The sequence below is a fragment of the Bos indicus x Bos taurus genome, chromosome 20 (assembly GCF_003369695.1).
Source record: "Bos indicus x Bos taurus breed Angus x Brahman F1 hybrid chromosome 20, Bos_hybrid_MaternalHap_v2.0, whole genome shotgun sequence".
Lineage (NCBI taxonomy): Eukaryota > Metazoa > Chordata > Mammalia > Artiodactyla > Bovidae > Bos > Bos indicus x Bos taurus.
In genome coordinates this window covers 6682677-6697598 of record NC_040095.1, presented here as the reverse complement: position 1 = coordinate 6697598, position 14922 = coordinate 6682677, and the positions used below count along the sequence as shown (strand labels likewise).

General features: G+C 44.3%; 2 protein-coding genes across 3 annotated transcripts in view; one reads left to right on the top strand and one right to left on the bottom strand.

Annotated features, from left to right (window-relative positions):
- HEXB (hexosaminidase subunit beta) overlaps window positions 1–14922 on the top strand; it is a 32333-nt gene that overhangs the window by 576 nt on the left and 16835 nt on the right. For both annotated transcript variants that reach the window (XM_027520510.1, XM_027520509.1), the window contains exons 2-3: window positions 6838–6983; window positions 12302–12367. In XM_027520510.1, coding sequence (XP_027376311.1) covers window positions 6838–6983; window positions 12302–12367 — 212 coding nt within the window. The remainder of the gene's footprint in view (window positions 1–6837; window positions 6984–12301; window positions 12368–14922) is intronic.
- GFM2 (G elongation factor mitochondrial 2) overlaps window positions 12699–14922 on the bottom strand; it is a 70639-nt gene continuing 68415 nt past the window's right edge. The window contains exon 20 of the mRNA XM_027520508.1: window positions 12699–13149. Within this exon, the coding sequence (XP_027376309.1) occupies window positions 13105–13149 (45 nt within the window). The 3' untranslated portion in view covers window positions 12699–13104. The remainder of the gene's footprint in view (window positions 13150–14922) is intronic.

Sequence of the window (14922 nt, the reverse complement as noted above, 5' to 3'; positions counted from 1 at the left end):
AGAGCCTCTTACCACCTGCACAGCCATCCAGCCTCGCCGACGCTCTTGCCCCTATTTGACAGGTGAACCGGCCAGTGACCAGACCAAAGTCACGGGTCTAGAAGAGAGCAGAGCCCGCTTGAACCAGCAGGGACTGAAACCCAAGCTCTTCCCCTGACCTCCGTCATCTCCCCCCACCCCCGCCTCCTAAGGGACTTCCTGGGTGCTCTGGAACCCTGTTTTGGGTGCAGGATATTGAGCGGAAGAAGTAGGATGCTCAGAGTTTGTGGCCATGTTCGCCTCGGAGAATGGAGTGGATGGAGGATTAATGGCAGTTTATCTGGAGGGAATTCTAAGAGGAAGATGGGTTCTTAAAGTTTGGGGACTAGGGGTTTCCCGAAGTGGCTTGTCGTTGATAGGCAATCTCTCCTCCCCCAATCTGGTAACAGTTCAGGTGGCAGAAAGTCCTTAGGTTGAAGCATTGCCCCAAACTCCCCTTCCCTTCCAAAATCCCTGTTCCATGCAAAGTGCTGGATAGTTTCTCCTAACTACTTTGGTATGTCACTGCACTGCAGTACCTGCTTCTCCTTTTGTTTGCCAGAAACACTTATGTGCTTGCTCTCCCAGCTTCCTGTTTAGATCCTTAGCACCTCTCAGCCCTCCAGCCTCAGGTCTGTAACTTCATTGGCCACAGGGTGAATTGTGTAGTAGGGAGGCAACCCACCTTGCTAAGTCGCTTCAGTCATGTCCGACTCTGTGCGACCCCATAGATGGCAGCCCATCAGGCTCCCCCGTCCCTGGGATTCTCCAGGCAAGAACACTGGAGTGGGTTGCCATTTCCCTCTCCAATGCATGAAAGTGAAAGTGAAGTCGCTCAGTCGAGTCCGACCCTCAGCGACCCCATGGCCTGCAGCCTTCCAGGCTCCTCCATCCATGGGATTTTCCAGGCAAGAGTATTGGAGTGGGGTGCCATTGCCCTCTCCGGAGGCAGCCCACAGTGCTAGCTTTTTCTTTTTAAAATTGATGTCAAGTTGATTGGGGGGTGTGGGGTGGGGCTTCTCTGGTGGTTCAGCTGGAAAGAATCTGCCTGCCAATGCAGGAGACACAAGAGACATGGGTTCCATCCCTACCTGGGTGGGGAAGATCCCCTGGAGGAGGAGATGGCAACCACTCCAGCATTCTTGCCTGGAAAAGCCCCATGGACTGAGGAGCCTGGCGGGCTACAGTCCCTGGGGTCACAAAGGGTGGGACACGACTTACTGACTGAGCAACAGTAGGAGTTGATTTGTGGTGGTGTGCCACAGCGCTAGCTTTGCTAACTACACCGTGTGCAAGGCGACTGCCCTTGGGGAGATGTCTCAAGAAGCCTCAGTCTTCGACCTGTCCTAAAGGGCAGGACTGTCCTAAAGGTGCCCTGAAGGAGTGTGGTTTGGTGCCCACTGTACAGGTCCTTCCCTCCCTCAGATTTTGGTCCTTGTTCCCTGAGGTCGTTAGAGCTTAATTGTGCTTACAGGACACCACGCAGCTGGGAGGTAAATGCAGGACTAGTCAGATTAGCACCTGCTGACCCCAGCTAGGCCTCGGACTTAGGCTTAGGCCGCAGAGACTTACGAAGTCGATGGCAGAGATGGTTTCTTCTCCTTCAGTTGGGAACCACTAGATAAGAAGAGGGACCATGTTACCCTCATTTTGGATGTATACTCTAGGGAGTCTTTGGTGTTGAATCTGCCATCAGGTCAGAATGGCTAGAGTCTGGGTGAAGAAGTAGCATCAAGGTGGTTGATTACTTGCCTTGGGATATTGAGAAGGAAAAAGTACCTGAAGGCCATTTAATGGAAGATCTTGACTTGGGAATCTTTTAAAAATAAACACACCTAATTTGCCCTGGGACTCAGTTCGTAAAACTGGATTTTCCTTCTGTGCCATACTGCTAGTAAAACAAGGACACAGTGATAAGCTGAATGGTATGAGTATGGCAAGAAAGCGTGGATGATGTAAGGCAACCATGGTTAGATAAGCAGAACTTGAATAAGCTGTGAGATGGTTTGAAAAACAAGGCTTGGCATCCTAAGGGAGTGCAGGGAGTTATCTGAGGACTTTGCCTAACTAATTTGTGCCCTGTGTGGCAAGCAGCTATTAATTATACCCTGCATGTTAGGAAGCAGGCTATAAAACATTAGCCCTTATGGCTGAGACTTGAAAGCGTTCAGGAGAGTGTTCTAGGAAGCGAGGAGGGGCCTTTACTGCTTCAGAGAAAAGGCATGATGGTGTTGAAACGGTTTAGAGATGATGGGGTGTTCTAGAATGTGTAGGCCATGGAGAACAGGTAAAACCGAAGCCCCAGTGTGTTCAGATCCTCATGGCTCCTGTCTCCCACTTGTATCAACCCCTGCTTTGAAACAGTATGCATTTTGCAGGCAGAGTTCTGTCTGTCTGGTACATGGCTGCTTCCTTAGCTTTTAGAACAAGATCACGTGCCAGTTTTTTCTTTTTCTTTTTCCCTTTTTCCCTCCTTGGTTAACTGAAACTTTAGTTTCAGATCCCGACAAGCTAAAATGGGCTTCCCTGGTGGCTCATATGGTAAGGAATCTGCCTGCAATGCAGGAGACCATAAGGAGTGGCTACCCACTCAAGTATCCTTGCCTGGAAAATTCCATGGACAGAGAAGCCAGGCAGGCTACAATCCATGGGGTCGCAAAGAGTTTGAGACGATGGAGTTATTGACTGTTCATACACACCTCGGATACCACCATCAGATCCTTTTGGGTTTTCTGTTAGAGTTTTAATATCCAGAGCCAAGCTTTTCCTTATTTCGGACAGCCAGCATCTGACTCAAATCTTAAAGCTGCTGACAGCTTTAATTTCCCTTAAAAAAATTTTTTTTTAAATTGTGGTAATGTATACATAAGATTCGGAGAAGGCAATGGCACCCCACTCCAGTACTCTTGCCTGGAAAATCCCATGGACGGAGGAGCCTGGTGGGCTGCAGTCCATGGGGTTGCTAAGAGTCAGACACGACTGAGCGACTTCACTTTCACTTCTCACTTTCATGCATTGGAGAAGGAAATGGCAACCCACTCCAGTGTTCTTGCCTGGAGAATCCCAGGGATGGGGGAGCCTGGTGGGCTGTCGTCTATAGGGTCGTACAGAGTTGGATACGACTGAAGCGACTTAGCAGCAGCAGCAGCATATATAAGATTACTATGTATTCAGTTGTGTCTGACTCGTGGCCCCATGGGCTGTAGCCCTCCAGGCGCCTCTGCCCATAGAATTTTCTAGGCAAGAATACTGGAGCGGGTTGTCATTTCCTGCTCCAGGGTATCTTTCCAACCCAGGGATGGAACCACCGTCTCTGTGTCTCATGCATTGGCAGCTGGGTTCTTTACCACTAGCGCCACCTGGGAAGCCCTAGGATGCATTGTTAGCTAATAGTTTTGTGATCTTTATTTTCTTTTGAATCTGTCAGGATTTTTCGATAGGGATTTCCCTGGTGGTTCAGGGGCTTAGACTTCCTGGACATTGGCAATGCAGGAGCCCAGGTTCAGTCCTAAGTAAGGGAACTAGAATCCCACATGCCAGAACTAAGGCTCAGCCCTGCCAAGTAAATAAATAATGTATTTTTAAATTATAAAAAGATTTTCCTAAGCTAATGATTTTCCTCAGCACCTTTATCTGTTTCACTGTAGTTAACTGGCTATATGGAAGTCACTGGTTAACTTCCATATACTTCCAAGTTCATCAGAACTTTCCCATCTCTCCTTACTTCCCTGGAAAAAACACTGGACAGTCATATATAAGTAGCTTATGCAGCCTTCTGGCTTCTCAGAATCTGTTGCATATCTTAGGCTTTGAAGACTATGTGATCTTTTATCTTCTAGTACCTTCAAATGTTTATTTCCTACCCTCTTCCTCTGATAGTTGGGTACCAGCAGAATGTAAATTTCCCAGGCCCTAGTAAGGATTCTTTGGTGTTATTAGCTGGGATACTTTGGTTGGAAGGTAACAGGAGCCCCGACTCAGTCTGCTTGAGCAGAAAAGAAAACCTGTTATCTCACATGTTGTTGTTGTTCGGTTGCCCAGTCGTGTCCAACTCTCTGCGACCCCATGGAGGCAGCACACCAGACCTCTGTCCCTCACCATCTTCTGAAGTTTGCCCAAGTTCATTTCCTTGTATTGGTGACTCCATCCTGCCATCTCATCATATGATACCCTCTTCTTCTGCCCTCAATCTTTCCCAGCATCAGGGACTTTTCCAATGAGTCAGCTGTCCACATCAGATGACCAAAATAGTGGAGCTTCAGCTTCAGTCCTTCCAGTGAATAGTCAGGGTTGATCTCCCTTAGGATTGGCTGGTTTGATCTCCTTGCTGTCTAAGGGACTCTCAGGAGTCTTCTTCAGCACTGCGGTTTGAAGGCATCAATTTTTAGGTGCTCTGCCTTCTTTACAGTCCAACTCTCACAACCATATGTGACCACTGGGAAGACCACAGCCTTGACTATACAGACCTTTGTCCACAAAGTAATGTCTCTACTTTTCAGCATGCTGTCTAGTTTTCATAGCTTTCCTGCCAAGAAGCAAATATCTTCCGATCTCATGGCTACAGTCACCATCCATAGTGCTTTTAGAGCCCAAGAAGCAGAAATCTGTCACTAACTTCCACCTTTTCCCCCTCTGTTTTCCATGAAGTAATGGGGCCAGTAGCTAATTCGGTAAAGAATCTGCCTGCAAACCTGGAGACCCGGATTCGATCCCTGGTGTGGGAATATCCTCTGGAGAAGGAAATGGTAACCTACTTCAGTATGCTTGCCTCGAGAGTCCCGTGGACAGAGGAACCTGGCAGGCCACAGTCCATGGGGTTGCAAGAGTCAGACATGACTTAGCATCTAAACCCCCACCTAATGGGGCCAGATGCCATGATCTTAGTTTGTTTAATGTTTAGTTTTAAGCCAGCTCTTTCTCTCCCCTCCTTCACCCTTATCAGGAGGCTCTTTAGTTTTTCTTCACTTTCTACCATTAGAGTGGCATCATCCCTATGTCTAAGGTTCTCCCGCCTATCTTGATTCCAGCTGATAACTCATCCAGTCCAGCATTTCTCATGATGTGCTCAGCGTACAGTTTAAACAAACAGGGTGACAGCAGACAGCCCTGTCTACTCCTTTCTCAATCTTGAACCATTCAGTCATTGGTGGCTCAGACAGTAAAGAATCTCACACATTGGGAAGTCCAAAAGCAGGCAGGATTTCAGGGCTAGTTGGCTACATGGCTCAACAGTATCATTAGGAAATCTATTCTTGTCATCTCTGATGTGCTTTCTTTGGTGTGGCTGCTACCTGTGTTGTTACCACATACAGAGAAAGTTTTCTTCTTGGTGCTCACCTCAGAGAGGAATGCTCACCCTTCTCCCATCTCTGCCCCATCACTCGTCAGAATGGGCTTGCACACCCAGGATTATTCGTTTGAGTACTTTTATAATGGGGACCTCATAAGAGTCACTTGGGGTCGTGGCCCAGGCAACTTTTAAAATCACACTCTCAGAGACTCTGATTCTGAAGATCTGGACATCAGTGAAAGTCCAAGTCGCTAGGTTGTGTCCGACTCTTTGTGACCCCGTGGACTATACAATCCATGGAATTCTCCAGGCCAGAATAGTGGAGTGGGTAGCCTTTCCCTTCTCCAGGGGGTCTTCCCTACCCAGGGATGGAACCCAGGCCCCACATTGCTGGCAGAGTCTTTGCCAGGTGAGCCACCAGGGAAGCCGCTGGACATCAGTACCTGTTTGCAAAATGCTCCCAGGTGATGCTGACGTGCAGCTTGAGGTGGGAGCTTCTAGCTGGACTCATACCAGGTAGCAGGGGTGTGAGGAGTCAATGACATCACCTCCTACCACGTATGTATTTAAAACTTGGCTTGTCATGTGAGATGCTTTGTGACCCTATGGACTGCGGCACATCAGGCCCCTCTGTCCTTCATTATCTCCCAGAGTTTGCGCAAATGGATGCCCGTTGAGTCCCTGATGCTATCTAATCATCTCATCCTCTGTCACCCCTTTCTGCTTTTGTTTTCAATAAAACACGGCTACAATGCTTATCGGCTATACCGGATCCCACTCTAGTATGGCAGAAAGTGAAAAGCAGTAGAGTCTCTTGATGAGGGTGAAAGAAGACAGGGAGAAAGCTGGCTTAAAACTCAACATTCAAAAAGCTAAGATCATGGCATCCAGTCACATCACTTCATGGCAAAGAGGGAAACAATGGAAACAGTGAAAGTTTTCATTTTCTTGGGCTCCAAAATCATTGCAGACAGTGACTGCAGCCAGAAAATTAAAAGACCCTTGCTTCTTGGAAGGAAAGCTATGATAAACCTAGAGAGTGTATTAAAAAGCACAGACATCACTTTGTTGACAAAGGTCCATATAATCAAAACTATAGTTTTTCCAGTAGTCCCGTGTGGATGTGAGAGTTGGACCATAAAGAGATCTAAGCACTGAAAAATTGATGCTTTCAAATTGTGGTGCTGGAGAAGACTCTGGAGAGTCCCTTGAACTGCAGGGAGATCAAACCAGTTGATCCTAAAGGAAATCAACCCTGAACATTAATTGGAAGGACTGGTGCTTCTTGGGCCACCTGATGTGAAGGGCCCCTGATGCTGGGGAAGATTAGGGCAGGAAGAGAAGGGGAGGACAGAGGATGAGATAGCTGGATGGCATCACTGACTCAATGGAAAAGAGTTCGAGCAAACTCTGGGAGATACTGAAAGACAGGGAAGCCTGGTGTGCTGTACTCCAAGGAGTCACAGTCAGACCTGACTTAGCGAATGAGCAATGGCTTAATAATTTGTTTGAATTTCTCTCTCACACAGATATTATGACTATATTTTTGGTTTCTACAAGTGGCATCATGGCCATAATAAAATTCCAAGTGAAATGGAGTTACAGAAACTTGAAGTCTCAGTCATCATGGACCCAGAGTGTGACAGTTTCCCCAGCATCACTTCAGATGAGTCTTGTGAGTACCTGTGTCATAGGAATGGACTGTACACAAAGCTGCTTGTTACAGACTCCAGGGCCAGAAGCTGACTCTACTCCATGAACTATTGTGAGCTCTTAACCAGCGAGTTTATAATTATTATTTAAAAAATAACCATGAGGGAACTTCACTGGTGGTCCAGTGGTTAAGACTCTGCACTTCCACTGCAGGGAGCACAGGTTTGATCCTTGGATGGGGAACCAAAGTCCCACATGCTGCACACTGGCAATAATAAATAACTAAATAATTACTGTTAAAAGTCTGATGGCAAAACTAAAACGTAATCATTGCAGAAATCTTTAAGTACAGTAAGTGAAGAGGAGGAATTAAATTATTCATAATCCCAGCACTCAAGAGTTAACCTCTGTTACTTAATATATTTTTTTTGCAGAGTAATGTATTTGAATATTTTACATAGATATAAATAAAAGCATAAGATAAAGAGTGGCATGAAAGGGGGGTCTAATTCTGTACATGTGGTTTTCTGTTTTTCTCTTTTGCATGTGCTATGCTAAGTTGCTTCAGTCGTGTCTAACTCTTTGAGACCCCGTGGACTGTACTCTGCCAGGCTCCTCTGTCCATGGGATTTCCTAGGCAAGAACACAGGAGTGGTTTGCCATTCCTTTCTCCAGAGAATCTTCATGACCCAGGGATTGAGCCCGTATCTCTCATGTCTCCTGCATTGACATGCGGGTTCTTTACCAGTACCACGACCTGGGAAGCCTCTTTTTTGCCTACAAACATAAATTTCACTAAATGTTTTTCAATGACAGCATTTTTAGTGGCTGAATAATGTTCAACCAATTGTATGGATATGCCAAATCTTACTTGGCTTATCCCTTAATTTTGGACATCTAGATCGTTTTTTTAAAAATCAAGCTTGTGCTTATAGGCATGATCTTTCTCTCTCTCTCTCTTTTTTTTGGGCACAGTATGTGGGATCTTAGTTCCCTGACTAAGAACTGAACCTGTGCCCCTTGCAGTAGAGGCACAGAATCCTAAGCATTGGACCTCTAGAGAAGTCCTGGCATGATTTCTGTTCATAACTAAGTTGACACATAGATAATGCAGAACTGAGAGGGATGAAGTTTTTCACTTTCATTTATATTTATGTTGTATTATATTTATATTCCATCTTCATTTATATTGATTGAAAATATAATCAACATTTAGCTACATAATTTTTTGTTTGTGTAAAATATTCTTATCCAAGGCTTTTCCTAACTTGTTCTAGAAAGAATAAACAGATGGGCAGACCTTTATCATAGCATGTACCAACTGGAAATTACATTGAATTGTATCAAGGAATCAAAGAAGAGCAATGGGTAATTTAAGATGAGTGCAGAAAGAGCAGGCTGTTGAGTCAGGTGTCAAAATAGAAAGGAAAATGCACATCTTAGAGAAAAGAGTAACCCCTTTGTTCTCAGACTGCTTCACAGACAGTTAGAGTCCATTTCTTCATCCTTTTGGTTAGATTAGAGATGAGATTTCTTGATGCCTTGATAACATCTTTTTGCAAAAGAACTTCATTTCTCTTCCATTCTGTGGCTGTTCTTAGAATCAGGACGGTTTGCCACATTAGTCATGTGAGTTGACAGTTAGCAGTTAGACACGTTATGAATTAGATTTTGCAATCTGAATTGAGGAATGATCAGCAAATTAGCAAGGAATCTTTGCTGACTGGCAGTACAATGACATATTGTAAAATCCAAACAATGGAATGTGTCGAGGCTGGGGAGTTACAGTCTGTCTTGCATTCAGCTTTGCAAACCGCATTTTTCTGAAAGGGAGACTTCTGGAGATAAGCTACCCATGAAATATTCTGGTTAAAGGATAAACTAGTTTTAAAGTAGTTGTTGATGATAGAAGTAACACACAAATGGAAATAACAAGATATCAACCATTGTCCAAAGGGTATGAGGAAATCTTGGAGAAACTGACGAGTGTTAACAGCAGCATCAAGTAAAATAAAAACAGGCATCTCCTCAGAACCAGATGTAGACTGATTTCTACCATAGAGAAGTCATTACATACATCAAGAATGCTCTCTGTGGTTTGTCTGCCACAGTGAATGTTTATAAGCAAAACGAAGTGTTCTCCACTAGAAGAATGGCTGCATATATCTTGTCAGTTGACACTAGAGAATACTCTTCAACAATTGAGAATGAACAAGTGGAGTTACAGGGCTTCTCTAGTGGTCCAGTGTTTAAGAATCTGCGTGCCAATAGAGAGGACGTGCGTTTCGCCCCCTGATCTGGGAAGATCCCATATGCTGAGGAGCAGCTAAACCCCACAGCCACAACTACTGCGCCCATGTGCCAGCGACTGAAGCCTGCGTGCCTGAGAGCCTGTGCTCTGCACAAGAGAGACGACCACAGCGAGACCCCCGCGCACTGCCACTCGAGAGGAGTCCCCGCCCGCCGCAGCAAGAGAAAGCCCACGCGCAGCAGTGACGACCCAGTGCAGCACACGCCAATACACACAGTACTTAAAGAAGAAGTGGAGACAGAACGACACGGAGGACTTGCCAAGATACACTGCTGAGCTGGGCAAGGGAAGACGCATCACACTGTGTGCAGGAGGGTCCCGTTTATATAGCAGCATATGCAGGAAGGTGCACGTAAAGCAGCATTCTGTTCCTTGTCGCGTGGACATAGCAGTGCCCGGGAAAGGCCCTGCTGTTTCCTCTAAGGCAAGAAGGGGCAGTTCAGTGGGCATCTCACGGGGGATTTCAGTCTTACCTATAACATTTTATTATTTTAAAAAGAGGAATCCATTGCTGTTATTTGCATGTAAACCCTTCAAAACAACAGTGTGGTGCAAAAAGTATAGAAAGGGATAACTGAAAGAGAGATGCCTTCGTTCCACCTCAGGGAGCCTATCAGTGTTAAGACTAAGAATTCGGCTTTGAAATAAAAATTCTATAGCTTATTTGTCCGTATATTCAGGAAACACAATCTCCTCCTTATGGCTTTATCTGTGTGGTTTTTGCGTTGGGTTGAATCAGAATCCTTTTAAGTATCAGCCAGTCCTCAGCTGTTGGGAAGTAATTGGCATCAGGTATATGCCACCTGTTAATGGTTTAGACAAGTCTTTGTGCTGATTCCAGGAGATCTCAGAAGTGGAATGTGGCAAAAACTGGCTTTTAAACCGTGACCAGTGAAATGGTGAGTTCTATTTAGGGAGCTTAAACTAAGGATTTAATAGCGGGGAGGAATCGTGATTCGACTGTGGTCATAACAGCAATACCGTTCTTAGCCTGGCCTTTAGCTAACTCTCAACTGTTGGTCTGATGGAAAGGCTTCCTTGTCAGAAGATTGTCACTGGATTGTTGGCTGTTGATAGAGCTGTTTTCCCTATGTGTAGCCAACTGTTAGGCAGCAGCCTGGGTGATGGTGGTGCAGGGTGAGGATGAAGCAGAGACACCATGTTAGATCATGACCCTGCAGCCCTTGAGTGTCTGCTGTTGCAGAGTCTTCCCGGTCTCATCCCTTTAGCTTTCCACCTCTCTGTGCCTTCTGGTCCTTTACTTTGTCTGTGGATGAGCCCACGAGAAAGCTCTCTCAACACTGAAATGACTGTTGGGACAGCCTCTAGTTGCAGTGCGTGCGCTCAGTTGCACCTCGGCATGTGGGACCTTAGCTCCCCAACCAAAGATTGAACTCCTGTCCCCTGCGTTAGAAGGCAGATTCTGGACGACAAGATCCCAGCAAGTGAGTGTTAAGGAAGATTCAGGACAATGTTAGGGGTATTAGGTACAGGGCAAGTTGGGGCACAGGGAGAGAAGGGCTGGAGTAGAGAAATCTCTGGTCTTACAGAGTGCAAGATTGATACCAGAGGCTTCATCAAGGAATTATGGGCACTGAGGAGTTTGCCCTTTTGACTTAAATTTTTAGCTTAAGTAAGACCCTGCTCTGTAGAGGGGTAGCGGGAGAGAACTCTCCAGTAAGGGAGAATGAGGAATCATGGAGACGACACCCAGGTTCCTGACTTGAGCTACTCGGCTGGCTGGAGTGAGGAGAGGATGAGTCCAGAGCCCAGCGAGTGAGAAGAGGGAAGAGTTCAGTCTGGGGCTTCTGGAGCTTAAGGAAGAACCTATGGGATTTCTGGGGCTTCCCTGGTAGCTCAGCTGGTTAAGAATTCGCCTGCAGTGCAGGAGACCCTGGTTCGATTCCTGGGTTGGGAAGATCCCCTGGAGAAGGGGGGTAGGCTATCCACTTCAGTATTCTTGGGATTCCCATGTGGCTTAGGTGGTAAAGAATCCCCTAGAAATGTGGGAGACCTGGGTTCGAAAGATCCCCTGGAGACAGAAAAGGCTGCGCACTCCAGTATTCTGGCCTGGAGAATTCCATGGAGTTGCAAAGAGTCGTAAAGGACTGAGCAACTTTCACTTTTCACAGGACTTCTAAGTGAGGACATACAGAAGGCAGTTGGAGATACAGGTTTGGAGCTCAGGAGAAAAGAATGATCCAGAAATACAATGATATTATTTGGGAAATGTACTGTGTATCATTGAAGGAAAAAGCAAACATTCTTCCTTCCAGTTTCACTGAGGCACAACTGACACCCAGCACCGTGCAGGTCCAGGTGTGCAGTGCAGTGATCCTACTCAAATACGTCGTGAAATGATCGTCTCAGGAAATTAGTGACCGTCATCTCATGTACATACAAAATTAAAGACAGAAAAACATTTTTTCTTGATGAGAACTCTTACGATTTACTCTCTGGACAGCTTTCGTGTATAGCACACAGCCGTGCTAACTGTTCATCATGTTGTGCATTACGTCCCTGGTACTCATTTATCTTATAACCAGAAGTGAGTACCTTTTGCCTGCCTTTGTCCAGTTACCACCCGCCTCTGGTAACCAAGAGTCTTCTCTGTCCTTCTGTGAGCTTGCTTGTTTTTGGAGTATGATTACCTTACGACACTGTGTTCATTCCCCTTACACAACGTGGTGAGTCAGTATTTCTGTCCATTTTTACACATAAGCCGAACTCAGGACTCTGTTCTGATGGAAAGGCTACCTCGTCAGAAGACTGTCACCCGATGACTCGCTGTGGATAGACCTGTTTTCCCTAGGTGTCACCAGCTGTCACACGCCACCCTGAGTGCTGGTGGCCGTGCAGGTGATGATGAAGCAGAGGACTTTTTATTCTTTCCTGGGTTTTTGAGGTATAATTGACATAACATTATATTAATTTCAGGTTTACAGCATAATGATTTGATATTTGTATATAATGTAAAATGTTACCATCTGTCACCAACAAGAGACATTTTTTTCTTTTTTCCAATACAGATACTTTACTGGTGAAAGGACCAGTGGCCACGCTCACTGCCAACAGGGTTTGGGGAGTATTACGAGGTAAGTTCTATGTAGTTTCATTGTTATTTTCTAGTAAGGAAATAGTTTCAGTTGCCACTTTGGGAAATCAAGCATATTAGTAGAAAACTTTGCTTCCTTGGGCCCTTTATAGATTTGTTGGGTATTTCCAAAACAATTTCCATTCAGTACTGTATATACCACTAAGATCATTTATATATACCACTTAATGAAAGATCATTTGACCTTTTAAAAATGTTTGAAGGTTATTGCATTCATAATGCTGCAATTCCTTGATGTTCTTGAACTGTAATATTTATTGTTAAAATAAATAGTTATAAATGGCCCTGATCTGCTCCAGTTAGATTTTGTTTCATCATGCGTCCCCTCTTGTCACCTTCAGTAGCAAGCATGTCCTTTCTGCATTTGATTTATTAATTCAAACAACAGTATACTCACATTTTTTTCTGTACCAGTCTATTAGTGCAGAAGCAGAAAAACGAAGAGGAAAATCATGTTCCCAATAAAACATGTCCAACTCTCCATGTGTGGTGATGTTTTCTGCTTGCTGTGCTAAGATGCTCATGACCTCAGTGCAGCATAAACACATGTGCCATGGCATGTGAGAGTCCTTATCGACTCAGCTGGTTCTTCTCCAGTGTCTCCTTTCAGGAGTGGAGTTGTACTTGATCTCATTATCCATTTTCATCTGAATCCACTGGGGAATCGAACGATTCTTCTTCTGTTTCTTGGCCAGGAATGATTTGATCCTGGGAGTCTCAAGAAAAGTTCAGGAACAGAGCAACCACACACACTATGATGACCTAGAAAAGAAGAGAACCCTTCCCCCAATGTAACAAAGTTTGCAAGAATGCTATGAAAAGATAAAAATATACTCTAGAGTGATTGGAGGCAGTGAGCAGAGAAGAACCTTAAAAGCTTTTCCTGTGACTTTCAGTCTGAACTGCAAAGTTCAGGCATTGGGACATTTACTTACTGCAAATGTAACTACAGATATTATCATCTAGATTATTTACATATAATGGGATGTGATGTTAAACTGTTACCACTTTGGTCTGCCTGTCTAGTCTGGGGCCAGTTAGGGAAATCAGCTTTATTGATCTCTGTCCTGATCCACATAACAACTTTTGAGAGCGTTTTGTGAATCCAGTCCAGGAAGTCCTTATTTTCTACTTCCTGTCAGACTGTGAAAATAACAAATGTGCCATAAATGATATTTGAGGGTGCTGCCACGTAACAGAAAATTCCAAAGTTATTCTGTATTTGGGGGTAGGAAGAAGACATAGCCAAAGCAGCTTTGAACTTTTTATTCTTCCCTAATTTTCTTGAGATATAATTGACATAAAATTATATTAGTTTCAGTTTTACAACATAATGATTTGATATTTGTATATAATGCAAATGATCACCACAGTAAGTTTAGTTTCCACCCGTCACCACACATAGTTAGAAAAGAATTGCTTTTCTTATGATGAGAACTTCTGAGATTTACTCTTTTTAGCAACTTGCAAATAGATAGCACAGCATTTATTAATCACAGTCCTATGCTGGGCCTCACATCCTAGGACCTATGAATACACGAAAGATTGTACTTTAGACCCCTCACCCGTTTTGCCCACCCCCTACCCCTGCCTCTAGTAACTACCAATCTATTTTTATACTTATGAGCTTGGTTTTTGATTTTTCAGATTCCACATCTAATTGAGATCATGTAGTGTTTGTCTTTCTCTGTCTTATTTCATTTAGCATAACGGCCTTAAGTTCCATCCATGTTGTCGCAAACAGCAAGATTTCCTTCTTTCTGTGGCTGAACAGTATTCCATTGTATACATATGCACACCGCATCTTTATCCATTCATCCCTTGATGGATAGGTTGTTTCCGTATCTTGGCTATTGTAGTTAATGCTGCAGTGAACACAGAGGTACATATGTTTGGGGTGGAGGGACTTAGTGTTTTGTTTTCTTTGGATAAATACCCAGAGACGGAATTGCTGGATCATGTGGTAGCTATATAGTGGCTTCACCAGTTTATATTCCCATGAACAGTACATAAGGGATGCTTTTACTGCATGTCCTCGCCAGCACTTGTCATTTCTCGTGCTTTTGACCATGGCCATTCTGACAGGTGTGAGGGGATGGGTCCTGTGGTTTTGGTTTGCCTTTCCCTGATGGTTCGTGATGCTGAGCACCTTCTCATTTACCTGTTGTTATGTGTCTTCCTTGAAAAAAATACTTGTTCACAATCTTCTACCCATTTTTTAATTGGACTGTATGTTTTTTGCTATTGAGTTGTTTGAGTTCTTTATATATTAACCCCTTAATAGATACATAATTTGCAAGTATCTTCTCCCCTTTGGTAGACTGTCTTTTCATTTTGTTGATGATTTCCTTTGATGTCCTGAAGCTTTTTACTTTGGTGTTGTCCCATTTATTTTTGCTTTTATTTCTTTTGCTTTTGGTGTCATATCCTAATAATTAATTCTTTTTTTATTGTTTAGTAGAGTTCACTAGTGAACCTTCCAGTCCTGGCCTTTGTTTGTTGGAGATGTTTTATTATTGTTACCATCTCCTTACA